The 27,699-nt window shown below is 41.1% G+C and overlaps 2 protein-coding genes across 2 annotated transcripts; one reads left to right on the top strand and one right to left on the bottom strand.

Annotated features, from left to right (window-relative positions):
* Window positions 1-114: 114 nt before the first annotated feature.
* Window positions 115-20,147, bottom strand: vps52 (VPS52 subunit of GARP complex). Its single transcript, XM_026288340.1, has 20 exons — window positions 19,991-20,147; window positions 19,158-19,239; window positions 19,035-19,087; window positions 18,869-18,944; window positions 18,670-18,737; window positions 11,183-11,358; window positions 10,945-11,095; window positions 10,760-10,860; window positions 9,813-9,945; window positions 7,495-7,552; window positions 7,214-7,347; window positions 6,086-6,241; window positions 5,871-5,989; window positions 5,058-5,181; window positions 4,776-4,871; window positions 4,283-4,390; window positions 4,140-4,205; window positions 3,956-4,067; window positions 884-1,002; window positions 115-813 (listed from the first exon to the last, which is right to left on the bottom strand). Exons 1-20 carry the CDS (start codon window positions 20,066-20,068, stop codon window positions 667-669), a joined length of 2,157 nt encoding a protein of 718 aa, XP_026144125.1. The 5' UTR covers window positions 20,069-20,147; the 3' UTR covers window positions 115-666.
* A 35-nt stretch (window positions 20,148-20,182) lies between these two features.
* rps18 (ribosomal protein S18) lies at window positions 20,183-27,302 on the top strand. The gene is made up of 6 exons (XM_026288341.1): window positions 20,183-20,365; window positions 20,709-20,807; window positions 24,383-24,469; window positions 26,566-26,667; window positions 27,026-27,117; window positions 27,198-27,302. The coding sequence occupies exons 1-6, from the start codon at window positions 20,363-20,365 to the stop codon at window positions 27,271-27,273; spliced, it is 459 nt and encodes a 152-aa protein (XP_026144126.1). The 5' UTR covers window positions 20,183-20,362; the 3' UTR covers window positions 27,274-27,302.
* The last annotated feature ends 397 nt before the right edge of the window (window positions 27,303-27,699 follow it).

The raw sequence follows: 27,699 nt of genomic DNA, 5'->3' as shown, positions 1-27,699 counted from the left end.
CTAGATACAAGTGGCCCCTTATAATAATTAGCTTTTTTTGTAATCTGTTGTAAATTTTAATTTTAACTTTAATTTTATGTTTTGCTTTAATGGATTGACAAAACGATGGGAACATTTTCAGGGACTTTCAATCTGATATCTTTTATTTCAAGACATGGAATGCTTTTCTTTGTTATAACTTAAATACAGCAACAGTGCACACGTTCAGAGATGTGTGTGAAAAACCAAAAGACACCAGTTCATACACAAAAACACTTAGAGAAGCTGCAACTGAATTTACAGAGGAAACATTGAAAGAAATCAAATCATATTAAATATGAAATTACAAATGCATCTAATGAAAAAAGAGCCGATATCCAGCAACCAAAAACAAAAGACTGACCAAATAAAAAGAGTAGTGCTCCAAATAAACAGAAAATAAACCTTCACTACAAAATATCATACTTTTAATGTTTTCAGAAGAAACAAACATTTCTAAGCTACTTTTACCTGATAAGAAAAACAGGTTTAGATTGTAAGATCATTTCCAGTGTTATCCAGAAGTGGATAATAACAAGACTAATGCCACTCAACTGAGAACAGATTTTCTTCATTTCATACAGTCCCTAGTTTTGTTCATCAGGAAACTGTCTGATGTTCTCTGACTGCGTGCACAGATTCTCAGCTTCAGAAGTTTGGCTTGTGTTTCTTGACTTCCACCATCAGATGATGGAGGTTTATGAGCTCGGAGCGCACTGCCAGACTGCGGAAGGTGGGCTGCGAGAGGACCTTGTGGAAACCATGATAGTACTGGATGAGCTGGGTCAGCGCTCCCTGAGAAGACAGACATTCATGAGTGTGACAGCAGGTTTATGGGCTGTGAGATCATTTGCAGAGACTGTACCTGAATGATGCTGGTTCCGTTCTTGAAGTTGGTGAAGGAGCGCATGACGTCTTGACTCAAGGCCTCCACAGACTGCTTCCACGAGCTGGAGAAGCCCCGCACCAGCTGCGTGATACGAGCTACAAGGCAAGGCAAGGCAAGGCTAGTTTATTTATAAAGCACATTTCGTACACAATGCAATGCAAAGTGCTTTACATAAAATAAAGTAAAATAATCATGAAGAAAAATAATAACAAAATTAAAACAAGCAATTTTAAAACTTTTAAAAACTTTTTAAAAACAGCTAGAAAATGATTTTAAAATAAAATAAAATAAAAAACAGTGAAAATACATTGCAATCAGTTCGGACATAGCACAGTGCTCATTCAATAAATGCACAGCTAAAAGATGAGTTTTGAGTCTAGATTTAAATGTAACTAGTGTTTTAGCACATCTGATCTCTTCTGGAAGCTGATTCCAACTGCGGGCAGAATAGTAACTAAAGGCAGACTCCCCTTGTTTTGTGTGAACCCTTGGTATTTCTAACTGACTTGATGCTAGAGATCTGAGTGCTCTGTTAGGTTTATATTCAGTGAACATATCTGCAATATATTTCGGTCCTAGGTAATTTAGTGACTTATATACGAGTAAAAGTACTTTAAAATCAATCCTAAATGTAACTGGAAGCCAGTGTAAGGACCTGAGGACTGGTGTGACATGCTCAGATCTTCTGGTTCTAGTCAGAATCCTGACAGCAGTGTTCTGGATGAGCTGCAGCTGTCTAATGGTCTTTTTGGGAAGAACCCATTATGCTGATTTAGTTACTGCTTTGACATGACTACTGAAACTAAGGTCTGTCTCCAGAATCACACCAAGATTCCTGACTTGATTTTTAGTTGTTTGACCCCTAGAGTCAAGGTATGCATTCACCTTGAACACTTCATCTTTGTTTCCAAATGCAATGACTTCAGTTTTTTCCTTGTTTAACTGAAGAAAGTTCTGGCTCATCCAACTATTAATTTCATCAATGCATTTGCAGAGGGAGTCAATGGGGCTGTAGTCCTTTGGAGATAAGGCTAGGTAAATCTGGGTATTATCAGCATAGCTGTGATAGGCAATTTGGTTCTTTCTCATTATTTGACTTAGTGGAAGCAGATACAGGCTAAACAAGAGCGGTGCAAGAATTGAGCCTTGTGGGACTCCGCATGTCATGGACGTCCACTTAGACTTATGCTCTCTTATACTCACATAATAGCCTCTCCCTTCTAAGTATGATCTGAACCATTTGAGATCCATCCCAGAAAGCCCGTCCCAGTTTTCCAGTCTCTCTAGTAGTATGTTGTGATCGACAGTGTCAAACGCAGCACTGAGATCTAGCAATACCAGCACCGATATTTTGCCAGAGTCACAATTTAAGCGAATATCATTTATTATCTTAATGAGTGCTGTCTCTGTGCTGTGATGTGGTCGGAAACCAGATTAAAAATTGTCCAGGTATCCATTTGAGTTTAAGTATTTGTACAGCTGATTAAAAACTACCTTTTCTATAATTTTCCCTATAAAAGGAAGATTAGATATTGGTCTAAAATTGCTCAAAATGGTGTTATCAAGATTGGTCTTTTTCAGGAGGGGCTTAACAACTGCAGTTTTTAGGGAGTTTGGAAATGTCCCAGAAAGAAGTGAGGCATTCACCACTTCTAAGAGATCTGCTTTTAAGCAGTCAAGCACACTTTTGAAAAAAGATGTGGGAAGTGTGTCAAGACAACAGGTTGACGATTTTAGGTGCTGCACTATTTCTTCCCAAATTTTGCTATAAATTGCTTCAAAAATAGACATAGTATCTTTTTGATATTTTGGCCGAATCTGTCTGACCTCTGCATTACTTGAGGATGTGCTAATCGCCTTCCTGATATTGATGATCTTCTCAGAAAAGAAGCAAACTCATTGCATTTGCTGTCTGATAGCATATCTGATAGTATCAGTCTCTCAACAGTGACAAAAAGAGTACGAGTGTTATTTAAGTTACTGTTTATAAGGGTTGAGAAGAAGTTCTGTCTAGCTGTGGCTAGTTTCACATTAAAAGCATGAAGGATGTCTTTATTGATGCTATAGTGAATTTCAAGTTTAGTCTTCCTCCACATCCGCTCGGCTTTTCTGCATTGTCTTTTCATAGTCTGAACTGTTGTTGATCTTCTCCAAACTGATTTCTGTCTGTTTGTTTTCTTACTGACTATTATTGGTGCAATATCATCAATAACATTCTTAACTTTTGAGTTGAAGGAATCAAGGAGAATATCAACAGAGTCTGCAGAAATGCTTGGTGTTAAAGATATAGCCTCCATAAATAGTACACTTGTGTTCTCATTTATGCATCTCCTTCTGACAGAGACAGATCTAGATTCACTGGTAGCAGAGATCAGTATATCAAAGAAAATACAGAAGTGATCAGATAGTGCTACGTCCTTAATAACAATGGATGAAATGTTTAGACCCCTACTGATGATTAGATCCAGAGTGTGTCCACCTTTGTGTGTGGGTCCATGCACATGCTTTATCAGGTCAAAAGTGTTTAGAACCGTTATCATTTCTTTTGTAGTTTTGTTTTCTGCATTATCTATGTGAATATTAAAATCCCCAGACACAGCACACGCAGAAGTGTCACGGAGCTCTTCTCATGGAAACATGGCCACAGGGCTCCAAAGCTTGGGTCCGTAAGGTTAACATTTTAACAAGGCTTATTTGATCAAAAACACAGCACAACCTGTAATATTGGGAGCATCCACCAACATCAAGAAGTGTGAGAACAAATCTCACTGCAAACGTGTTTGAGCATCTGTTGGCCAGATCCGATGCGCTCTACATTAAAGCACAGAAATCTTAAAAAACTGCTGCGTCTCTATAGAGAACTCTGACTGAACCACGCCATTCAAGTGGATTTCTTCATGACATTTTGAAGCATGAGAATTTAGATGAACAAAATCTATATATATATAAGAAAGAATACTATCCAACGATGAATGAAAGTTTGTAAGAGACGCAAGAGAAGCAGTCTGACATAAACCTGGACAGTGAACACACAGCTCCAGCACTCACCTTCATCGTTTCGGAGCTTGTCCAGCTGCCCTTTCTCCATTAGTGCCTCGCTCTCCTTCACGAACGCAATCATCCCTCCGAACGGAGGAGAGAGAATCTCCTCTATGAACTCCTGTTCCAGAGCGACACACAGTTACTCTCAGTTACTCACTCAGTGACGCTGGTGTGAGCTGCTCCTGCAGACCTGTGTTCTGGCCAGCAGCAGCTGCTGGAAGCCCTCCACCTCCTTACTGTCGTCCGCCGCTCTCTCCTGCACACACACACACACACGTCACCGGGCCGTCTGGGCTAGAACACAGCGCAGCGGTCAGCAGCGAGCAGCCTCACCGTGAGCACGCCGAGCATCATGTCGTAGTTGTTGATGAGGAAGATGAGCTGGTCTCGTCTAGAGGGAAACTCAGCCGCCATCTTCAGCACAAAGTTCTCCACCTCCACCTGAAACACCAGGCCGTATCCACAGGTTCAAACATTCAAAGAGAGGGTCACGAATACACAAAGCATGTGTTCTAAAGCTAATTGTCAGCCTTTTACATGAGCTTCTCCTAAACAATTCGTGGATATGAATATAAACGGCCTTTTTATTAACAGAGAAGAATAATCATGACATGCAAACCAAACTGCACACAAGCACAGCTGTGGATATAATCAGAGGGATAACCTCCAAAACCACCGCTGATCCGGTCCCATTATAAACACACAGCTCTTTCTATAATGTTGAGGTTCAGAGGAAGAGTTTGTGGCTTGGTCTCAGTGACTATCCTAACCTCTCACAGATTCAGGAGCTAGTTTTAAAGCTAGCACAACTTTGTGAAATACTCACCTGCAGCTGTCCCAGAAGAGCATTGGTCCTCTCGTTGGGGAAGGTTTGGTTTATACTGACCACAGCAGAGGAGAATTCAGCATAGCGGCGTGTGATCTACACAGACAGCAGGAAAACACACCAGTTACCCTGCTTACACTCCATCACAACCAGTGTGAGTCTCTACACAAGCCTGGCTTCTTATGACCTGAACCCTTCTCAAACTACCAGCCTACAACAGCCAATCACAGTGTCAATACAAATAGAATGTGTGAGTGTGTGTGTGTGTGTGTGTGTACACACATAGTGCGGTCTGGTGTCCAGCACACCCAGTTTCTGAGGATCAGTGTTTCGAATGCTCTGGATGTTCATCTCTAAAATCAGCTCGAATCTGGGCCACAGCAGCTCCAGCACAGCCTCCCAGTACCTGCACACACACACACACACACACACACACACACACACACACACATTATTGAAACAAACAAACGTTGTTGACTGTATTTGGATGTGGCAATATTCTCATCGACTCATAAACAGCATTTGTTTTGTTGTAGCTCAGTCTGGAATGAGTATTGAAAGCTAAGCGTGCTGAAGGACAGGCCGTCTCCTCACAACACACTCCACCAGACATCTATTAAAATAAACCCTGAATGTGTTTGACACATGCTAAAGGACATGCCTGACGTCTGCGAGGTCAAAGCGTCTTGGACGTGTCTGTAGGGAGTGTCTCGTGCCTCTCGTCTCATCTCCAGTGTAATGGAGCGTCACGTTTTGTTTTGCTAATGTCAGGACTGGCTCTGATGGCATGCAAGCTAACACAACATTGTTTAAGATTGTTAAACCGCCAAACAGGCTTGTGAGCTGCCAGCACTACGCAGCAAGGTTCACAGATGAAGTGGGTTGTGTTAAGGTAAAAAGAAAAACAACATGTTGCCAATAGTCTCACAGACTCTGCTCCTAATAAAAACCAAAAAAGGCCTAAAAAGGTCAAAAATCTGCAACTATAATAGAAATGAAAGCTATGCATGGATGAACGGTTAAAAAGACCAATAGCATGTATCCAGAGAACAGGTGAATGATGTGACAGATGTGCTGTGGTGAACGAGGACTCACTTGTGGAGCGCGGGGATGTTCCTCTTGACTGTGACGGCTCTGAAGCGCAGGATGATGTGAATGCAGAGAAACACGGCAATACTGTCGTAACAGTCTGACAGGTACGTGGACAGACTCTTCTGCAGACCGAGGAGAGACACAAAGATCAATAAATCAACTGTTACGAGTGGAGTAACACAGAGAGATGGCTGGCATATTCTAGAGCGTAACAGTACCAGGAACATGCTGAGTGTCTTTCCCATAATGCTGTTGAACAAATCCAGAGCAGAGTTTCCGGCCACCATGAAGAAGTCAGACAGGAAGAGGAACTCTCGACAGCCGTTGTCCAGCAGAGCGTAGTGCTGACTGCGGAAGAGCGTTTCATACGGGTACTGAGACAGAGACAGAGAGAGAGACCGCTTCAGAACACAACAGATGTGTGTGTGTGTGTGGGTGTGTGTGTGTGTGAGAGAGAGAGAGAGAGAGAGAGAGAGAGAAAGAGAGACAGAGAGACCGCTTCAGAACACAACAGATGTGTGTGTGTGTGTGTGTGTGTGTGTCTGTGTCTGTGACAGAGAGAGACTGCTTCAGTGATGAACACAAACACAAGATGTCTTGTTAGGCTGCAAACATCAGCCACTAGTATTTACACCTACACAACATTTGTTTTGCTGTACTGTCAGTAGTACTTATCAGTTTAATTTCCAAACATTAATAGTAATAATCAGTGAGATGAGATCTGATCATCATCATCAGTCTGAGATCACATGAAGAAACAGAACAAACTGAGACAGACTCAATCCAGAAGAACTGTGTCTCAAGACACTTCAGCAAACCTGCAGAGCTCCTCAAGAACACTGCTCAAGTGCACCGAGGACAAACACTGTTTAACACAGTGTGTGTCACACCAAATGTTGATTTCATTTAGTTAAATGAATAGAAGTGAATTAATCAAATCTATGTGTGTCTAACACTTCTCTCAGTACTGCAGCTCTGCAGGTTTGCTGAAGTGTCTTGAGACACAGTTCTTCTGGATTGAGTCTGTCTCAGTTTGTTCTGTTTCTTCATGTGATCTCAGACTGATGATGATGATCAGATCTCATCTCACTGATTATTACTATTAATGTTTGGAAATTAAACTGATATTAACACACTGCAGCAAAACATAGGAATAACTGACTTAAACCCTTTTTTTGTTGGTGAAAATACTAGTGGCCTAAGACTTTTGCCCAGTACTGTAAGTCTACAGGAAGTTTTGTTGTTCATATTGAACTATGATTGGTTCCCAGCGCGCACCCATCGCTAGAGTTAGCCAGGGTTGAATAGTTAGGCTAGCAGTGTAAAGCAGAAGATGAGCGTCTCACTCTGGAGTCTCCTCTCTGAGCGGCGTGTGGGATCAGTATGGGCCCCTCCAGCTCCCCAGGACTCAAGACTGCCCCCCTCTGGCCGAGAGTGAAGATTGTGTTCCTACTCTTGAGAGAAGGCTTGGAGAAAAAGCCTGATAGCAGTTAAAGAAATCAACCACATTATACCGCTACACTGAAAGGCGAATGCCTTTCTCTGCCAAACTCAAGAGGAAATATGTTTACAGTCAACCTAATCATCTTGAAATAAGTCTCTACTAATTCTCTAGTTTGAAGGATATCTTTCTTGGCTGTGTCCTCCACCCCCATCAGATCATCCTTGTCTGCAACATCTTCATACTGACAACAACACAGAGAATCAAACATTATTATGCATTGCACACCAGTGTTAATTTTGACACTAAATTTTAATTTAGTTTTAGTCTTAGTCTTTTGACTATAATTCTTTTTAGTTTTAGTCAAGTTTTAGTCATCTGATTTGTTTTAATTTTAGTCTTATTTTAGTCGACTAAAATTGCTTGGTATTTTAGTCGACTAAAATGAGACTAAAATCAATAACAGATTTACTAGACAATCTTTTATAGCTGGTATAGGAAACAAACTTAACCAAAATATATAAAACACAAATTCAACTTTATTTCAACACAACTGTGTCTTTATTTCGATTCAAAAGCTTTTATGCAGCAACAAACACTGTCATGATAATGTAAACAATAACTAGCTGCCAATTGACCATCAATAAAAGAAAAATAACGTTAGGTCCAGGACCTTAAAGCTTACAGCTGAGCTGAACAATAAGTGCATACATTTAAAGTAAATATTTAATAAGTTGGCAGCTAGGTGGATAAAAAAAGTAACAAGATTTTATAAGGTATTCATTTGTCTAGCAATATTGTATGTTTTAAATACTACAATATTGCTAGATTTGTATGTATAATGATAGGATGTGAACATTCATGTTTCACATGACTAATATAGAAATATTTGTGATATTGTCAACAAGTAGAACATTATAAAATATACTAAACATTAGTATTAAATCAAATGTATTTATCATGATATTACGTATTAGTATTGTGCTCGCATCTAATTTGAAGAAGGGGCTATTTTACAGTACTTTTCAGTTCGTAATATTTAATGCTACAACATCTACGCACTGCAGTCTTCCAGTTTTGCTTAGCTCAATAAACAAAAGAACATCGTTGTGAAATTACATTTGAGAAAATGTCCAGGTGGCTCGTCTGTAAATGTATTTTCAAATTGGCTGTGTTCTTGCCACGAATGAGCGCTCTGCGTGCTTTACACTTTGTTTTGTTTTGTTCGTTGTCAAACGTGAAGTGAGCTGTGGACATTTTGTCGCTCTTTTAGACATCACCTCTTCGAATGCCGTCTTCCCGGGAGCTCATTTAAAAACTGAAAACCTTCGCTTCACGTCTCAATAAGTCAGGCTCGGATTGGTTCTCTTCTCTCATGCAGTCTGTTCTGTTTTGCCGGTTCTTTTGTTCATTCCTCGTTCATTCATCTCTCCCGTCTGCTGATTTGATTTTCGTCACAGTCTATTTTCGTCTCGTCCTTTATTCGTTGACGATAATGTCAATCAATTTAGTCATAGTTTTAGTCTCTATCAGTGCCTTCTATTTTAGTTTTCGTTTCGTTTTCGTCTGCAAAAATATATTCGTGACGAAAATAATGACGAAAATATTTAGTCAACGAAATTAACACTGTTGCACACACATACATTCTGCAGGATTTTACATTTAAGACCTTTTTAAGACCTGCACAAGTAAAATTAATACCATATGACCGGGGTGGGGCAATGTCTATAGTACCATATTAAACTGTAGCATAATTTACAGTTCAGATACAAGTTTCCACAAAAACTAAATGTTTTATAAAATGCTAAACTTAACATTTGAACCTTTAAACCATTTTTACCATTAGAGCTGCTCCACTGCAGTGCATTAGTGCTGTAATCACGCGCTTTGCTCTGATAATGCAGGGAACCACTCGTGAACACCAAACATCACACAACAGGAGACTGCTTGTCTGGATGTCTGCTCTGTTTTTACACTGCTACACGCTCTTAATCTGCCACCAAACACATTCACATTCACCAGCTCTTACACTTCAGATGAGGACTGCTCCTTTAACAAGACTAGTAAGTCGATCAAACCCTTGAGTAACTTGTGCATTGTTTTACTTGTTTTTGACAGATCCGAGCGAACTCTAAACTCTCCAGTGATGAAAGGTATATTCACTCAATCCTCTCTTCATCAGCTTGTGCACCTCAGCTATACAGCCCTTAACACTGAATGTTTCAAGCTTCATAGACATCCTTGATCTCTAATAATCTCTAATCATTCTGGTCTGAATATGGCACTCATCACCTGCTGTGTGGTATCAGCGCTCGCTGTCGGGACACTTTAATGAGTTGGAGTAAAGGAGCTCAGTATGGGGCCTGATACAGAGTGCATCCCTAGTAGAAACGAGTCGTAATCTCACTGAATGATGAGACCAGTGCCGTTCACACCCCTGTGTTGTTCTTGAGGTTAGAGATGTCTCAGTCTAAACGGATCCAGTCAGTGTTTCATACGGTCACCTGCACTTTCAGCAGTCTGCTGTTGTAGGACTTAAAGTAACTGAGGTAGATCTTGCTCATGGTGTCCACGTACTCGTCCCGGACCTCCTTAGCGACTGTCCTCTCATTGGCTAACAGGAACTGATAGAAAAACCTGCAGATGAGCAGAAACACAGCCATAATCAGCACCAGAAACAGGAACGATAGGATTACGGTGTTTCCATTAGATCAACTGTACTCCAGTCTCCATTCATTTTAGTTACTATTTTATTTCAGAAAGGCTCTGTTAATCACAGGATCAGGGCTGTCTACCAAAGAGGCATCACGCCTGACCCAAAACATTCAGAACAGTGGACAACAAATATTACACTGACGATTATTAAGAAATAATAATAACTCATCATTTTTCTCTTTCAAGAGTCTTTTTGAGGCAACCTTTACATTCATGTTATTTTGATGTTAAACAATCCTTTAAAGGGGTCCTTGAACTCCCTCACCCAGCTACACACACACACACACACACACACACACACTCTCTCTCTCACACACACACACACACACACACACACACACACACACTCACACTCTCTCTCACACACACACACACACACACAAATATATATATAAAAACTATAGGGATCCCTTTTACATTACCAAGAGCCCAAACTTAAATTGAATTAGCTAACAGATATTTTTAACTGTAAAATTGCAGTCATGTAAATTGCACTCAATGTTTTTTTTAGTTTAACTTCTAAATTATATATCTATAATATATTTTCGCAAAACACTGATACTGCGATTACCTTATAGCTTAAAAACAGCTTATTTTAACAATAGTAAAGATGAAGAGCTCACTGCGCTGCAGTTTGAGATGTCGTGTCTATACAGAGATCACCACATCCCAGAGCTCCCGTACAGCATACCGTGTGTGAATGTCCTGTTACTCCACACGCTAGAGCGCCGTGTACCTGTACTTCAGCAGCGTGTTCTGAGGGATCTGGTAGTTGGTCATGGGCTTTCTGAAGGAGTAGATCTTCTGCAGGATGAACTCACGGATCTTTGAGACGGCCTGTGAACACAATCAGAGCCTGATGCATCTCTTCCATCGAGAGCGATGGGATCGTCACATTAGTCAAGGGTGACGTGCTCTCACTTTAACTTTGAGGCGATCTACGATGTCCTGTACGTCGGAGCAGGCGAGGGTTTCTCTGAAGCTGAGCTCTTTAGCATAGTTGATCTTGCTGTTGAGCTCGTGAAGCTGCTCCAGAAACTCCTGCTCCGTCACAGGACTGTCCAGAATCACACTGAAACACACACACACACACACACACAGAGCTCCTAACTGAATGATTGAGACGCTACAGCGCTGCCTGTGATGAGCGTGTCCTTACGAGATCATGGTGCTGGGGACGACCAGCTCATCCACCAGCTGGCTGAGATGACTGCGCACGGCCTGCCGGTTCTTCAGCCTCAGGTTCATGCTGACCGACTGCTGCTGGAGCGTCTGGATCTCACTGCTGATGGACGACAGGTCGCTCTGGAAGCTGCTCAACATGCCCTCCATGCGCTGCACAAAGAGGAACTTTTTTTGTAATTTGATGCAATGGTGATATAATTCAAAGTCTAGTGTTAAAAACATACATACAAATTAATCGTATTATTGTCTGCACATTTTCATTCAAAAGTAGTCCTACATCTATATGAGCAAAGGTGTAAAAACATTTGGTTTGCAAACACTTTAAACAAATAAGGTGCTTTTTACAGCATTGTTCCTTTTACATAGTAGCAGTTAACATATCTATTGTAGCCTAAATCTCAACCTATAACATTAATGTAATTAAATTAAATATAAAACAAGCTATTTGTCAATGCCAGGACATTATGTTTTTATAGAAAATATTTTATAGTTTGTTATAGAAAATCAAGTTATGCTCAGAGTCCAGAGCCTGGATCGTAACATTATACCAGGCATCTTCCTGTTAAGAGACCTGCAGGATCACTGCACCCATCGCAGCAGAGGTGTGTGCGGGATGAGGGAGAATAATTAGGCAATCTGAACCATGCTGGAGCACATTTGAGCCCCAAAGCCTGGTTCAGTTGACTAGTGTGATCGTTCCATCTATCAGTCCCTGGCTCTGTATATAACGGTTCAGTTATATATACATCAGAAAGTATGAGCGCTCATAACGTCATGATTACAAGCTGGTTGCATTCTTTTCTGTTAAAAATAACAGTGGACACTCATTTGTGAACACTGATGGTTAGCCTAAATTTGATAAGGAGCACACCCTCCTGTGACCCATGATTTGTCTGTAAATGTATTCTCAGTCAGTGAGCAACGGACTTTCAGAGTAATAAAAAAACTTTGTTAATGCGCTTTAAAACAACTGCCTGCATTAATCAATTAATGTATTAAAGCGATAATAGCGCGTTAACTTGCCCAGCACTAATATAAATATAAAAACTTTCAAGGATTTAAAATGCTGATGACCGTTAAACATGTCATTTGGGTACATTGTAGTTTTTGTGAATATTTTAAATTGTATGTTAAGATTTCATCTTAATGTTCAGGTTTTTGTCATATTTATTTATTTATTTTTTTCATTTTTAGTTATATTCAAACTTAAATTTAAAATGTAGCTGCACGCAGTGATGGCGGGCCCAAGCCATCAGTGGAGAAGCCTCCCTGGTGGCATCAGGAAAACTGTGCACACACTCACTCACACACACAAAGATTTATTTCTTTTTTATTTTCATTGTTAGTTAATGCATTATCTAATGTTAACAAATGAGAGCTTATTGAAAAGTGTAACCAAAACCTTTATTTATAATCATTTTTAAATGATTTTAAGGATCTATAAGCATTTGTAAAATAGATTCACCTGCATTACAGCTAGTATTACAGACAAAATCACAGAAATAAATGACTTTTAAACCAAAATTGTAATAGAGATTCTCTTTCTATTTTTTTTTCTTCTTTTTTTTTTTTTTACTGTTACTTTAATAAATCGCCCTGGCAACACTGTTCAAGATATTCAAAATTTGTTTGCAGTTTAGGTTTGTGTAGGTTTGTGTAATCACGTTGACATATTCTGGTGTGAATTCCATGATTTTCATACGAGTAGTATTGATTATTCATACAGCCATATTCTTCCAAAAATCCGCATGCAAATCAAAATAGCCAACTTCCTGTCGGTCATAGCTAATGACTGTAGATTATAAAGTTGTCCAGCTTGAAGAGAACAATATATTTACCGAGTTAACCCTAATGCGTTGTTAGGGACGTTTTCGTCCACTAGGGGGTAAAGTTGAGTCTTATTTTGGCCACAACTTTCTCTGTGTTTGAGCTAATGGAATGATTTTTGCCGATAAATCTTATTTTGACCCATATTTTGGGAAAATGCTTTGAAATTTTTCAAAAAATCAACGGTACACTGTGGGCAAATTCACTACCCTTTCGAGTTGTTCGTGGATGAAAACATCCACTAAATTAAACTCCTGTAAAAATTTATCAGATAAATATTTTTTTCAATTTTTTTTGCATAAATCTATTAAATCAACCTCAGTCCTGATCAAAACTACCAAATTTTTACAAAAATTCCAAGAATTTAACTTTTTAATTATCAAGTTCATGAATGATGTCACTGATTTGGGAAAAAAAAACATACAAAATTACATATTTTCAATATAAAAAGTGATTGTGGACTTTTTTACCTTTTATCACAGTCTTGGGCATGTCAAAGATTAGTAACATGATTGGCTTTGATGTATTGTTAGTTTTTGTGCAGCATTAGATTTATTTCTTTCTCCCTAATTTGTTGTTGGTGGCTGTTTTTGCCCCATTGACTTCCATTATAACGACATTTTTTGATAGCAAAGCCATGACACCATATAATCATGCATTCTTGATTGTTTGTGGTTTTCCCTTTTGGGAAGTGTTATGTGAAGGGGTTGGGATGAACTGACATAATCAGGATGTAACAGACACAGGGTTTATTAATACAAAAAGGGGAAAACAAAACCCACGAGGGGGAAAACAATGACTAGGGAAGACATTAAATAACTCTACAAAACACCATAAATAAGGTAAACAAAGACTCTGAACACTAACTACTAACAAACACTCACGGTAGTACAAAGACTTCTTGGAGGGGTTACAAGGACACGATATCTCAGGAGGCTGACAGGGAGAAACACATATGTGGAACAGTTTGAGCAAACAGTCACAAATGATGAACAATGAACCGACGAAAGACAGAGCACACTGGGAGATCTAAATAGGGGAACTAATCAAGACACAACAGGTGGCACAGATAGGACAATCACGACAAGAATATGATAACAAGGGGGGCGGGGCAAGGGAACGAGACAACACAAGCACATGGCCCAAAGACAAGGCCATGTGCTTGTACACAAAACACGGGTCTGTCATGATCCTGCCTCTAGACTAGAGAAAAGTCAGGACATGATGGCAGGACCATGACAGAAAGAGGTAACATTTGTTATTTTTTACAGTTGATCACTAGGTGGGACCATTAACCCTTTAGATAGGCCTGTGCAAAAAAAGGCTTAGTTTCTGGCTTGTATATGGAGTTATATGGAGTATAACAGCAAATTATAGTGTGTGTGTGGGTGTGACAGAGTGGGAGAGAGAAGAGGAAGAGAGAGAGAGAGAGTGAGAGAGAGAGAGAGAGAAAGAGAATAGAGGAAGAGAGAGAGGGGGGGGGTGAGAGAGACCTTTGTGCACTTACCTTGATGTACAGTATCTGAAAAAATCCAAATATGCACCTCATGCTCTCAGAACTACTTGGAGTAAACAATAAAAAAAGAAGTGTGTTTATTCACCTGCTGCCCTTTGATGGTGAAAAGTACAGATGGCCTATATGTGAAATGCTCCTCTTTTCTTGATGGTAAAGCCAGTTTAAAACCTTAAAATCCTTTAAAAAAATCTACTTCGCATCAAATTTATGAACATAATGTATTATTAACCAAAATGCAATACCAACTTCAAATAAGCTGCAGCTCGCTGGAGGGGTGACGATACATGATCATTTCTAAAACTTTGGTACAAGTCAAGCCCTTTCTCGTGTTGCTTGCTGCTCTTCTCACCATTAAATATCCAGCAGGATGGCATGCAAGTGTTTAAATCAACGTTTTTTTGCTTTTGTTTAGTCTTTAAGTCTGACGTCACGTAGCAGCGTTTCCGTGTCTAAATGCTCTATCAGTTACCACGAGAAAACAACAAAAGGTGCTAATATAAACTCACAATGTGATAGAATACTAGCGAAAGCTATAATCTTAACCTTTAAAGCTGCGGTAGGGAACTTTTGATGCTCTAGCGGTTAATAAACAGAACTGCTTGCGTCTTGCGGAAGAACATCGTAGCCAGAACTACTTCTCTCTGTTTATGTCTATGAAGAATCACAAAGGTACTGGGTTACTCCGCCGCGGTACCCCCGAAGCAATCTAAAATAGTCCAAATATAAACACTTATTATAGGTGCACCCTAGTGATTCAGGACAAGCTAAAAACACGGTTTGGAAAATGGATTCATGGTGTACTCGCTTATTATATACATTTTTCTACATTTGAACACAAACAAAGTTAATGGACCGCAGCTCTGATTGGTTGTTTCTTAACGGGAGCGATGTATTCCTGCAAATGGTAATAGGACACTGGGAGGAACCAGAGGAGCTTGATTTTTTTTTTTTTTTTCACAGATTATCTGTCTCATATTCTACTGTCAGGACATAATGACAGGTTTAACAAATATGTAAAAAATATTGTTTTACAAATGTTCCCTACAGCACCTTTAACTCCATACCGAAGTCCCAGATTGCCAGACATATATGACAGAAATATAAAAAATATATAAAACTTATTTGTGTTTGGGACGCTGTGAGCACGGAGACTGTAGTGTATATCGTAAGTTTGAAAGCATTTAGCTTAAATTATTAATATGAATAAACAGTGCTCATAAACGGCTGCTGAGGTCGTATTCTCAAGTGAAGCGAGTTGAGGCCTGGACCCGGAAGCAGCGCTTCTTACGTCATCACTTAACAACTGAATACTTTCACCACCATTAAAAGGCAGCAGGTGCATAAATACACTTTTGTTTACTCCATGTAGTTCTGAGAGCTGAGGTGTACATTGTGATTTTCTGAAATACATCAAGGTAAGTGCGCAAAGGTCTTACACACTCTCTCTCTTTCTCACACACATACAATATAATATGCTGTTATACACCATATAGCTTCATATACAAGTCAGAAACTAAGCTTTTGCACAGGACTATCTAAATGGTTAATGGTCCCACCTATTGATCAACTGTAAAATATAACAAATGCTACCTCTTCCCAACAGGGAAAACCAATAACAATCAAGAATCTCACACACACACACACACACACACACACACACACACTATAATTTGCTGTTATACTCCATATACAAGCCAGAGACTAAGCCTTTTTTTGCACAGGCCTATCTAAAGGGTAAAAATAACAAATTTTACCTCTTCCCAAAAGGGAAAACCACAAACAATCAAGAATGCATGATTATATAGTGTCTTGGCTATGCAATCAAAAAAATTTGTTATAATGGAAGTCAATGGGGCAAAAACAGCCACCAACAACAAATTAGGGAGAACATTTTTTAATCTAATGCTGCACAAAAACAAAAAATGCATCAAAGCCAATCTTGTTACTAATCTCTGACTTGCCCAACACTGATTATAAAAAGTAAAAAAAAAATCCAGCCACAATTACTTTTATAATGAAAATAAGTCATTTTGTGTGTTTTTTGTCCCCTATTTCAGTGACATCATTTATGAACTTTGCAATTAAAGAGTTAAAATCTTGAATTTTTAAAAAACATTTGGTAGTTTTGTTTAGGAATGAAGTTGATTAACAGATTTATGCAAAACAAATTGAAAAAAAAAATATGAATCTGCTACATTTTTACAGCAGTTTAATTGAATGGATGTTTTCATCCAAAAACATACCGAAAGGGTAGTGAATTTGAACAATCCATAAGGGTTAAATTAGTAGAAATAACAATTAACTGAAAATTAGTTATAACAAAACAGATGTAATTTCCCACTTTGTTTATTTAAATGATCATTTGAGAGTTATTTTTAAAGTATTTGTTATTTGTGGGCGGCAGTGGCTCAGTGGTTCATGTAGGTTGTCCACAAACCAGAAGGTGTTGAGGTGTTCTTGAGCAAGACACCAAACCCCAGCTGCTCCCGAAGAGCTGGATGTGCCTTGCTTGGCTGACACCACAGTCGGTGTGTGAATGAGTGTGTGAATGAGTGTGTGAATGAGTGTGTGAATGGGTGTGTGAATGGGTGTGTGAATGGGTGTGTGAATGGGTGTGTGAATGAGTGTGTGAATGAGTGTGTGAATGAGTGTGTGAATGGGTGTGTGAATGGGTGTGTGAATGGGTGTGTGAATGGGTGTGTGAATGGGTGTGTGAATGGGTGTGTGAATGGGTGTGTGAATGGGTGTGTGAATGAGTGTGTGAATGAGTGTGTGAATGGGTGTGTGAATGGGTGTGTGAATGGGTGTGTGAATGGGTGTGTGAATGGGTGTGTGAATGGGTGTGTGAATGGGTGTGTGAATGGGTGTGTGAATGAGTGTGTGAATGGGTGTGTGAATGAGTGTGTGAATGGGTGTGTGAATGGGTGTGTGAATGGGTGTGTGAATGGGTGTGTGAATGAGTGTGTGAATGGGTGTGTGAATGGGTGTGTGAATGAGTGTGTGAATGAGTGTGTGAATGAGTGTGTGAATGGGTGTGTGAATGGGTGTGTGAATGAGTGTGTGAATGGGTGTGTGAATGGGTGTGTGAATGGGTGTGTGAATGGGTGTGTGAATGGGTGTGTGAATGAGTGTGTGAATGGGTGAATGTGAGGCAAGTTGTAAAGCGCTTTGGATGGCCATGGGGTCTGTTGAAAGCGCTATATATGCAGACCATTTACCAAGTAAGAAACATCTGTAACTTAGTCCAGATTGGGGTAAACTGTAATGTTTAATAATTTGTTTATGTAAATAATTTTGGGAAAAAAAACATAGGAAAAATAAAGTATTGATTTTTGTTTGTCAATTATTTCTTAGAAAGAAAACCGGAAATGGCAAGAATCGGTATCAGCAGGTCACACTTACACCGAGAAATCGCCAAGAAAATTACCATCAGAGCATCTCTTATTAAGATATATGTCAAGAATAAAAACGAAAACTGTGCTTGTCAATTGATTTCATAGGTCCTTTACTGTGCAAAATCATTTATGAAGCAACAGCAAATGCTTTATAACTTCTGTCATGAGTAAATACATTCAAAATATGGACACAACATAAATAAAAATACAACTAATAAATAATAATTAGTGCTGTCAATTTGATTTAATTTTTAAAAAGAATTTTAAAAAAATCTGAGATTAATTGCAATTAATCCCGATTAATCCCATCTCAAAGAGGTGAGTATACTAGCAGTATTGGGGGAAAAGCTCTAAATGTGATCAGATTTCAATTAGATTTGCACAAAAATCAGATTTGTGCTGACAGTCTGAACAAAGCTTTAAAACAATCTTCACATAAACCCATTATAATAGATGGCATATTTACCTGTGTCCTTCAGTGGAAATATACAGAAATTGAAGTTTCCATACGGTCATCCAATATAGATGAATCCTTAAAACTATAAAAGTTACTGATTTCCTAATTTTTAATTGTCCTTTGACGAACAGATATCATGCAGCTGGTTATTAGCCTTATTTTGGCTGCTTTCTCTTTAACCGCTGCCGCTGGTTTATTTTGTGCTTTGATTTTCAGTTATACAGGGTAAAGAGTACATGCTACAAAGTACGTGCTGAAGCCCTCACCTCCAGGATGGAGTCGCAGGCCGTGATCTGGTTGTGTAGAGACGCAATGTTCTGACTCTCTTTGATATCTGCAGCGCTACTGTTAAGAGTCTCTATAAACACCCGTCACACGTTTGGATTACTGAAACATAAACATGTTCCCTGACAGAAACACCTGTTTTGGTGTGACTGAGTTATAAATGCACTGAAGTGAGGATACAGTCCTTGATCGATGCTTGCTCGATGTGCTGCAGCTCGGTCTCCACCTGTTTAGAGTACTGCCTCAGATCCACACCCTGATCACCACAGACACACATCTTCATCAGCATCGTCATCACCACCACACACACACACACACACACACCAGCACACCGGCTTCATCTCACCGTCTTGAGCGCCTCCTTCACCAGATCATCCTCCAGATTCGCCTGAATGTGAGCTGAACACAGGGATTGATTAGTGACCTGCGCTTCTCTTACTCAGCCGATGAGAGACAATACACAACTCACTGTCCACTTCGTCCAGGATGAACTCGTCTGTGGTGATGTCCAGATCGCCCAGATTCAGTGCAGGGACCGCGTCACAGTCAGACTACTCCAGACACATCAGAGACAGAAGACAGTCAGCTCAGACAACACTTCAGCAAACCTCCTCAAGAACACTGCTCAAGTGCACCGAGGACGAAAACTGTTTAACACAGTGTGTGTCACACCAAATGTTGATTTCATTTAGTTAAATGAATAGAAGTGAATTAATCAAATCTATGTGTGTCTAACACTTCTCACAGTACTACAGCTCTGCAGGTTTGCTGAAGTGTCTCAGTTTGTTCTGTTTCTTCAAGTGATCTCAGACTGATGATGATGATCAGATCTCATCTCACTGATTATTACTATTAATGTTTGGAAATTAAACTGATATTTCCCTCTAACACACTGCAGCAAAACATAGGAATAACTGACTTAAACCCTTTTTTTGTTGGTGAAAATACTAGTGGCCTACGACTTTTGCACAGAACTGACTGTGTGTGTGTGTGTGTGTGTGTGTGTGTGTGTGTGTGTGTGTGTGTGACACATCATTACACTGTCACGTGATCTTAATAACAGGACATCCGAAAATATGTTATCTTTAGATGTTGACCCAAACAACGAGCTGCACAGGACTACATCGGTGGAGATCAGTAAACAACCTTCACAGCAACCATAATAACTGTCATATTTCATACAATAGCCCCGCAGGTCCGCGTCACATCTCCGCGTACAAGCTGTGAGAGAGCTCTAGCGAGTGTGAACGGATGTGGACGCGATCAATGAAGCTGATAAACCCGAGAGAAAGCCCTCCTCACCTCCATGACTCCAGCAGCAGCTGCAGAATCAGCGCCCGGCTTCGAGAACCCCACAGCGGGGATCAGCGGCTCCGCCATGGCGTCTGTAGTCCACAAAAACTACAAGTCCCTTCAGTACTGTAGTCCCGCGGAAATGCGTGACACACTGTAAAATCACCCGAAATCATTTTTTTAAGTAAAAGCTCTGGAATATATACTACAATGATATATACTGCTCTTTATAATTTCAAAGACCATCTATTTTAATGTTGTTTTGGCCCGACCGGACGTTTTCATCGTGACGGAACTTGTTCCTGTCGACTTCGCACATCCATTGGTGAAATTATCGCGAGATCGCGGTCACTTCCTTTTTGCACGGAACCAGCGAACAAGATGGTAGGCATGAAATGAAATCCTCAAGATTTTAGTGAGAATCTCTCAACATCGAACTTATTTGTGTGTGTATGACAGCACTGCTTTAACATCTTATGATTTTAGCAGATATAGAATATATCTGGGTGGAAATTGCAGGTTTACAGTATATAGCTAAAGTTGAATGAGTGACAGAAAGCCCGTGCTCAGTGTATTGTAACATGTAAACATATTACTGAACGGTGTTCTAGTTAGTGTGTAGTTGTAGTCAGTAAGTTGCTTACTCGCTACCATCTATTGGTATGTTACAGTAGCGTTCCGTGTGTTTAACCGGTGCTGTCTGTGTGTGTGTCTGTCACTTTCTCAGTCGCTCGTCATTCCAGAGAAGTTCCAGCATATCCTGCGTGTCCTGAACACCAACATCGACGGAAGACGCAAAATTGCGTTTGCCATCACCGCCATCAAAGTGAGTGCATTCCAATGTGTGTTTTTAACAATCTGTGCTCAGCTGTGTGTTCCCTGCTGTATGTGTTCTGAATGCTCTCTGTGCTCCGCTGTGTGTGTGTGTGTGTGTGTGTGTGTTCTGAATGCTCTCTGTGCTCCGCTGTGTGTGTGTGTTCTGAACAATCTCTGTGCTCCGCTGTGTGTGTGTGTTCTGAACAATCTCTGTGCTCCGCTGTGTGTGTGTGTGTTCTGAACAATCTCTGTGCTCCACTGTGTGTGTGTGTTCTGAACAATCTCTGTGCTCAGCTGTGTGTGTGTGTTCTGAACAATCTCTGTGCTCCGCTGTGTGTGTTTTGAACAATCTCTGTGCTCTGCTGTGTGTGTGTGTGTTCTGAACAATATCTGTGCTCCGCTGTGTGTGTGTGTGTTCTGAACAATATCTGTGCTCCGCTGTGTGTGTGTGTTCTGAAAAATATCTGTGCTCCGCTGTGTGTGTGTGTGTGTGTGTGTTCTGAACAATCTCTGTGCTCCGCTGTGTGTGTGTGTGTTCTGAACAATCTCTGTGCTCCGCTGTGTGTGTGTTCTGAACAATCTCTGTGCTCTGCTGTGTGTGTGTGTGTGTTCTCAACAATATCTGTGCTCCGCTGTGTGTGTGTTCTGAACAATCTCTGTGCTCCGCTGTGTGTGTGTTCTGAACAATCTGTGCGCTCCGCTGTGTGTGTGTGTGTGTTCTGAACAATCTGTGCGCTCCGCTGTGTGTGTGTTCTGAACAATCTCTGTGCTCCGCTGTGTGTGTGTGTTCTGAACAATCTCTGTGCTCCGCTGTGTGTGTGTGTTCTGAACAATCTCTGTGCTCCGCTGTGTGTGTGTGTTCTGAACAATCTCTGTGCTCCGCTGTGTGTGTGTGTTCTGAACAATCTCTGTGCTCCGCTGTGTGTGTGTGTGTTCTGAACAATCTCTGTGCTCCGCTGTGTGTGTGTTCTGAACAATCTCTGTGCTCCGCTGTGTGTGTGTGTTCTGAACAATCTCTGTGCTCCGCTGTGTGTGTGTGTGTGTGTTCTGAACAATCTCTGTGCTCCGCTGTGTGTGTGTGTGTGTTCTGAACAATCTCTGTGCTCCGCTGTGTGTGTGTTCTGAACAATCTCTGTGCTCCGCTGTGTGTGTGTGTGTGTGTGTTCTGAACAATCTCTGTGCTCCGCTGTGTGTGTGTGTGTTCTGAACAATCTCTGTGCTCCGCTGTGTGTGTTCTGAACAATCTCTGCTCCGCTGTGTGTGTGTGTGTGTTCTGAACAATCTCTGTGCTCCGCTGTGTGTGTGTGTGTTCTGAACAATCTCTGTGCTCCGCTGTGTGTGTTCTGAACAATCTCTGCTCCGCTGTGTGTGTGTGTGTGTGTGTGTTCTGAACAATCTCTGTGCTCCGCTGTGTGTGTGTGTGTGTGTGTGTTCTGAACAATCTCTGTGCTCCGCTGTGTGTGTTCTGAACAATCTCTGTGCTCCGCTGTGTGTGTGTGTGTGTGTTCTGAACAATCTCTGTGCTCCGCTGTGTGTGTGTGTGTGTTCTGAACAATCTCTGTGCTCCGCTGTGTGTGTTCTGAACAATCTCTGCTCCGCTGTGTGTGTGTGTGTGTTCTGAACAATCTCTGTGCTCCGCTGTGTGTGTGTTCTGAACAATCTCTGCTCCGCTGTGTGTGTGTGTTCTGAACAATCTCTGTGCTCCGCTGTGTGTGTGTGTTCTGAACAATCTCTGTGCTCCGCTGTGTGTGTGTGTTCTGAACAATCTCTGTGCTCCGCTGTGTGTGTGTGTTCTGAACAATCTCTGTGCTCCGCTGTGTGTGTGTGTTCTGAACAATCTCTGTGCTCCGCTGTGTGTGTGTTCTGAACAATCTCTGCTCCGCTGTGTGTGTGTGTGTGTTCTGAACAATCTCTGTGCTCCGCTGTGTGTGTGTGTGTGTGTGTGTTCTGAACAATCTCTGTGCTCCGCTGTGTGTGTGTTCTGAACAATCTCTGTGCTCCGCTGTGTGTGTGTGTGTGTGTTCTGAACAATCTCTGCTCCGCTGTGTGTGTGTGTGTTCTGAACAATCTCTGTGCTCCGCTGTGTGTGTGTTCTGAACAATCTCTGCTCTGCTGTGTGTGTTCTGAACAATCTCTGCTCTGCTGTGTGTTCTGAACAATCTCTGCTCCGCTGTGTGTGTGTGTGTTCTGAACAATCTCTGTGCTCCGCTGTGTGTGTTCTGAACAATCTCTGCTCCGCTGTGTGTGTGTGTGTTCTGAACAATCTCTGTGCTCTGCTGTGTGTGTGTGTGTGTGTGTGTGTGTGTGTGTGTGTTCTGAACAATCTCTGTGCTCTGCTGTGTGTGTGTGTGTGTGTGTGTGTGTGTTCTGAACAATCTCTGTGCTCCGCTGTGTGTGTTCTGAACTCTCTCTGTGCTCCGCTGTGTGTGTGTGTGTGTGTGTGTGTGTGTTCTGAACAATCTCTGTGCTCTGCTGTGTGTGTGTGTGTGTGTGTGTGTTCTGAACTCTCTCTGTGCTCCGCTGTGTGTGTGTGTCTGTGTGTTTTCTGAACAATCTCTGTGCTCCGCTGTGTGTGTTCTGAACAATCTCTGCTCCGCTGTGTGTGTGTGTGTGTGTGTGTGTGTGTGTTCTGAACAATCTCTGTGCTCCGCTGTGTGTGTGTGTGTGTGTGTTCTGAACAATCTCTGTGCTCCGCTGTGTGTGTGTTCTGAACAATCTCTGTGCTCCGCTGTGTGTGTGTGTGTTCTCAACAATCTCTGTGCTCCGCTGTGTGTGTTCTCAACAATCTCTGTGCTCCGCTGTGTGTGTGTGTGTTCTGAACAATCTCTGTGCTCCGCTGTGTGTGTTCTGAACAATCTCTGCTCCGCTGTGTGTGTGTGTGTGTGTGTGTTCTGAACAATCTCTGTGCTCCGCTGTGTGTGTGTGTTCTGAACAATCTCTGCTCCGCTGTGTGTGTGTGTGTGTTCTGAACAATCTCTGCTCCGCTGTGTGTGTTCTGAACAATCTCTGCTCCGCTGTGTGTGTGTTCTGAACAATCTCTGTGCTCTGCTGTGTGTGTGTGTGTGTGTTCTGAACAATATCTGTGCTCCGCTGTGTGTGTTCTGAACAATCTCTGTGCTCCGCTGTGTGTGTGTGTGTTCTGAACAATCTCTGTGCTCTGCTGTGTGTGTTCTGAACAATATCTGTGCTCCGCTGTGTGTGTTCTGAACTCTCTCTGTGCTCCGCTGTGTGTGTGTGTTCTGAACAATCTCTGTGCTCTGCTGTGTGTGTGTGTGTGTGTGTGTGTGTGTGTGTGTTCTGAACTCTCTCTGTGCTCCGCTGTGTGTGTCTGTGTTCTGAACAATCTCTGTGCTCTGCTGTGTGTGTGTGTGTGTTCTGAACAATCTCTGTGCTCCGCTGTGTGTGTTCTGAACTCTCTCTGTGCTCCGCTGTGTGTGTGTGTTCTGAACAATCTCTGTGCTCTGCTGTGTGTGTTCTGAACTCTCTCTGTGCTCCGCTGTGTGTGTGTGTTCTGAACAATCTGTGCTCCGCTGTGTGTGTGTGTGTGTGTGTGTGTGTTCTGAAGTCTCTCTGTGTGTTCTGCAGGGAGTGGGTCGGCGGTACGCTCATGTGGTTCTTAGGAAAGCAGACATTGATCTGACGAAGCGAGCTGGAGAACTCACTGATGATGAGGTGAGCTCACTCTTCATTTTCAGCAGGAAAATACTTCTAAAACACACATTAGCTGTGTTTCCACCGTCGGGCCTGAAAACACACCCTTTACACACTCTCAGAACAATGTCACACAACCCCATCGTTTCACCAAAGAGAAGTTATCAGAAAACTAAGAAACAAATCACTGGAACATGCGCGATCACAAAATGAACATGATAAAAGTGGCCGTTTGTTTGCATGTTTTCTTAAATATTTAAGTTAATATTTAGTTAAACCCAAAAGCATCAATGTTTTACTATTGTTATTTCAACAGCTGACTGAAAGTAAGTTTTGAGCTCAAGTTATTTTAAGTCTCTAATGCTGAAGTCTGAAATGATCCGCGGTGCTGACGCTCTCCAGATGCGGAGAAACTCCTCCTTTGTTCATAACCCCTCCTCTAGCTTTGGCCCAGGGTTTCATTGTTGTCCCTGAGGAAGCCCTGATGAGGCACGATCAAGCACCAGAAGTGACGGTGGAAACACAGATATTCACAGTCCAGCAGACAGCTTTTAGCTTTAGTCAGGTCACCTTTATAAGTGCTTTACAGCGAGGGTCAGTTCAGTGATGTCATCGTCCATTTCAGCTCTCTTTCAGGAGCGTCTGCTATCAAACTAACAATATTAAAGTTAACTTGATTCTTGTTCTTTATAGAAACTGAAGAAGAATCATAAAATTAGTAGAGCCCGACCCATATGGATTTTTGGGGGCCGATGCCGATATTAACTCGAAAAGATCCGATTTATAAGCCGATATTTTGAACTGGATATTAGACCCATTTCCTATAAACTGCACTTACACAACATTCAATAGCAAAATATCTGCCTGTTCTATGTATGTGGGCTGTATAAACCATTTTCCAGAAGGGATTTATGTTAAAAAAAGCCGTAGATTACAGTCTCCATGACTAAACAATTGCACATCAAAAGAATATATTTATTAATGATCAAAAAACAGTCTGGTTTTAAACATTTAACACTTTTACTTTCTTCCAGTTGAAGCTGGTTTTAACAGTCTGTGTGTACTGTAAATAAATTATAATACTAAAGTTAAAGTATTTGCAGAAGTAGTCCCACACTTCAGGATTCACCTTTCTCAGGTATCTGTAGGCAGAAAGAGAGACAGAGAAAGAATAAGCATGTGTATTAATAATATCACCATGTATCATTACTCATGTCATCATTAGAATTAGAATAGACAGGGATCTCCTACATAGGTAAACATTTGAAATATATATTTTGTCAAGCAATAGGTATTACCAACTTATATTTAACCATATTATTTCAACATTTTCCAGTTATGTCTGTAAAGCTGCTTTGAAACAATCTGTAAAAAAGAAAAAAGCGCGTGTTCAGCTCACATTTATTTACATGTTCCCTCTGGTTTAATCATTTCTGATGCACCTACTGTAGTTACTATATTTGCTCTCACAGACACATTCACAACGGACCCGTATATCTTCTCCTCTTCTCTTTGTGCAGTCTGAATCAAAACCGCGTCTTGCCTACTGTTACCGGAAGATTACCGAATCAATTCGAAGTTGAATGGTTAACGTTAGTGTCATGAACACACCGCTGTCAATTTTGAGAAGAACCACCTTCAAACAAGTTAATGCACGCTGTACATAACTTCATAACTTCTAGTCATTGACTGATTACGCGGTCATTATGTGGGAAACACTGCAGATATATTTAGAATAAGATAAATGCTAACGTTATAGTTTGACCTCTTATTAACGTTTGCGCTCTTCCACTGATAAACATGGTATTAGCTTTGTTGCTAATCTAATATAGCAATGCATTAGCGGCTGTAAGTGATGTTACAGAATATTTAGAAGTGATGATAGGACCGTTATCTAGAACTAGCACACCATTTTTATATACAGTGTATGAACTAAATCTACAATCATTTCACATGACGAACGACAGACTCACTGTCAAAACGGTACATCTCCGTCCGTGGCTTGGCTGATCGCTTTCTTCGCTAGTGGATTTCTGGCGCTGTTGTCACCTCTGGAGATCCAGAGCTCCCTCTGGTGTGTTTCCAGTAATGTTGATCTGAGCTGCTGTTGATGACAGGTGGAGAGGGTGGTGACCATCATGCAGAATCCTCGCCAGTACAAGATCCCTGACTGGTTCCTGAACAGACAGAAGGACATCAAAGATGGCAAATACAGTCAGGTACAGTCAGTGCAAACCTGCAAACGATTCCTGATCTCACCAGGGGTCTCGTTTATAAAAGTGTACATACGGACAAAACCTGATCGTACATGCATCTCCTCCCAGAAATCACCATATATGAGTTATCATGCACATTCCCTCATGTTTAACACGGTCTGAGGTACAAGATACGAGCTAAATGCCATTTCTGCCTCATTTTTATTGGAAAAATCATCCTGTGTCCTTGGTTTTAGAATAAATATATCTAAATATCCATAAAAACAGAACTTGTTCTCAGATAAAAAGCGTACTTCAGAATCTAGCTGAGCTCAGTCTTTTCCTCCTGACGTGTTTAACTTGTGTGTACTGACTGATGCAGGTGCTCGCTAACGGTCTGGACAACAAACTGAGAGAAGATCTGGAGCGTCTGAAGAAGATCCGAGCTCACCGCGGCCTGCGTCACTTCTGGGGGTGAGTGCACTGTTAGGATCACACACACACACACACGTGTGACGGGATGGTGATTGACTCTCTTCTCTTCTCTCCTCCAGTCTGCGTGTGCGCGGTCAGCACACCAAGACCACCGGTCGCCGCGGCCGTACGGTGGGAGTGTCCAAGAAGAAGTAAAGCTTGAATAAAAGACACCTGTTTGATCACTCTGTGTGCTGCTGTCTTCACTGATCCTAAGACCATACTGGTCCTTCATGAGACCCCTGACCCCTGACCCCCGGGGATGCTTCATAATGGGCTCATGATGTTTCTGTGAAACTAATATTTCATTACAGTGGTGTAAATTAGGGACTATGTTCTGTGTAAAAAGTAAACAAATATATAAAAATATTCAATTAATGCAGTCTGTAAGTTAAAATAGAGCAGAAGTATTTCATCCATAGAGTTGAGGCAGATTGTTTCACCTTGTAAGAAAATCAAGCGTAATGCCACGGTGTAGCCGTTAGATGCCTGGATGGCCACTTACTCTTACATTTAGCAGACGCTTTTTTTTTTTCAAGCTATCATGCCTTCCCTGGGAAGTGAACCCAAACCTTTGTGCTG

This window comes from Carassius auratus, chromosome 19 (assembly GCF_003368295.1).
Source record: "Carassius auratus strain Wakin chromosome 19, ASM336829v1, whole genome shotgun sequence".
In the NCBI taxonomy this organism is placed as follows: Eukaryota; Metazoa; Chordata; class Actinopteri; order Cypriniformes; family Cyprinidae; genus Carassius; species Carassius auratus.
The sequence above is the reverse complement of the archived record's forward strand: the minus strand, read 5'-3'. Positions and strand labels throughout refer to the sequence as shown.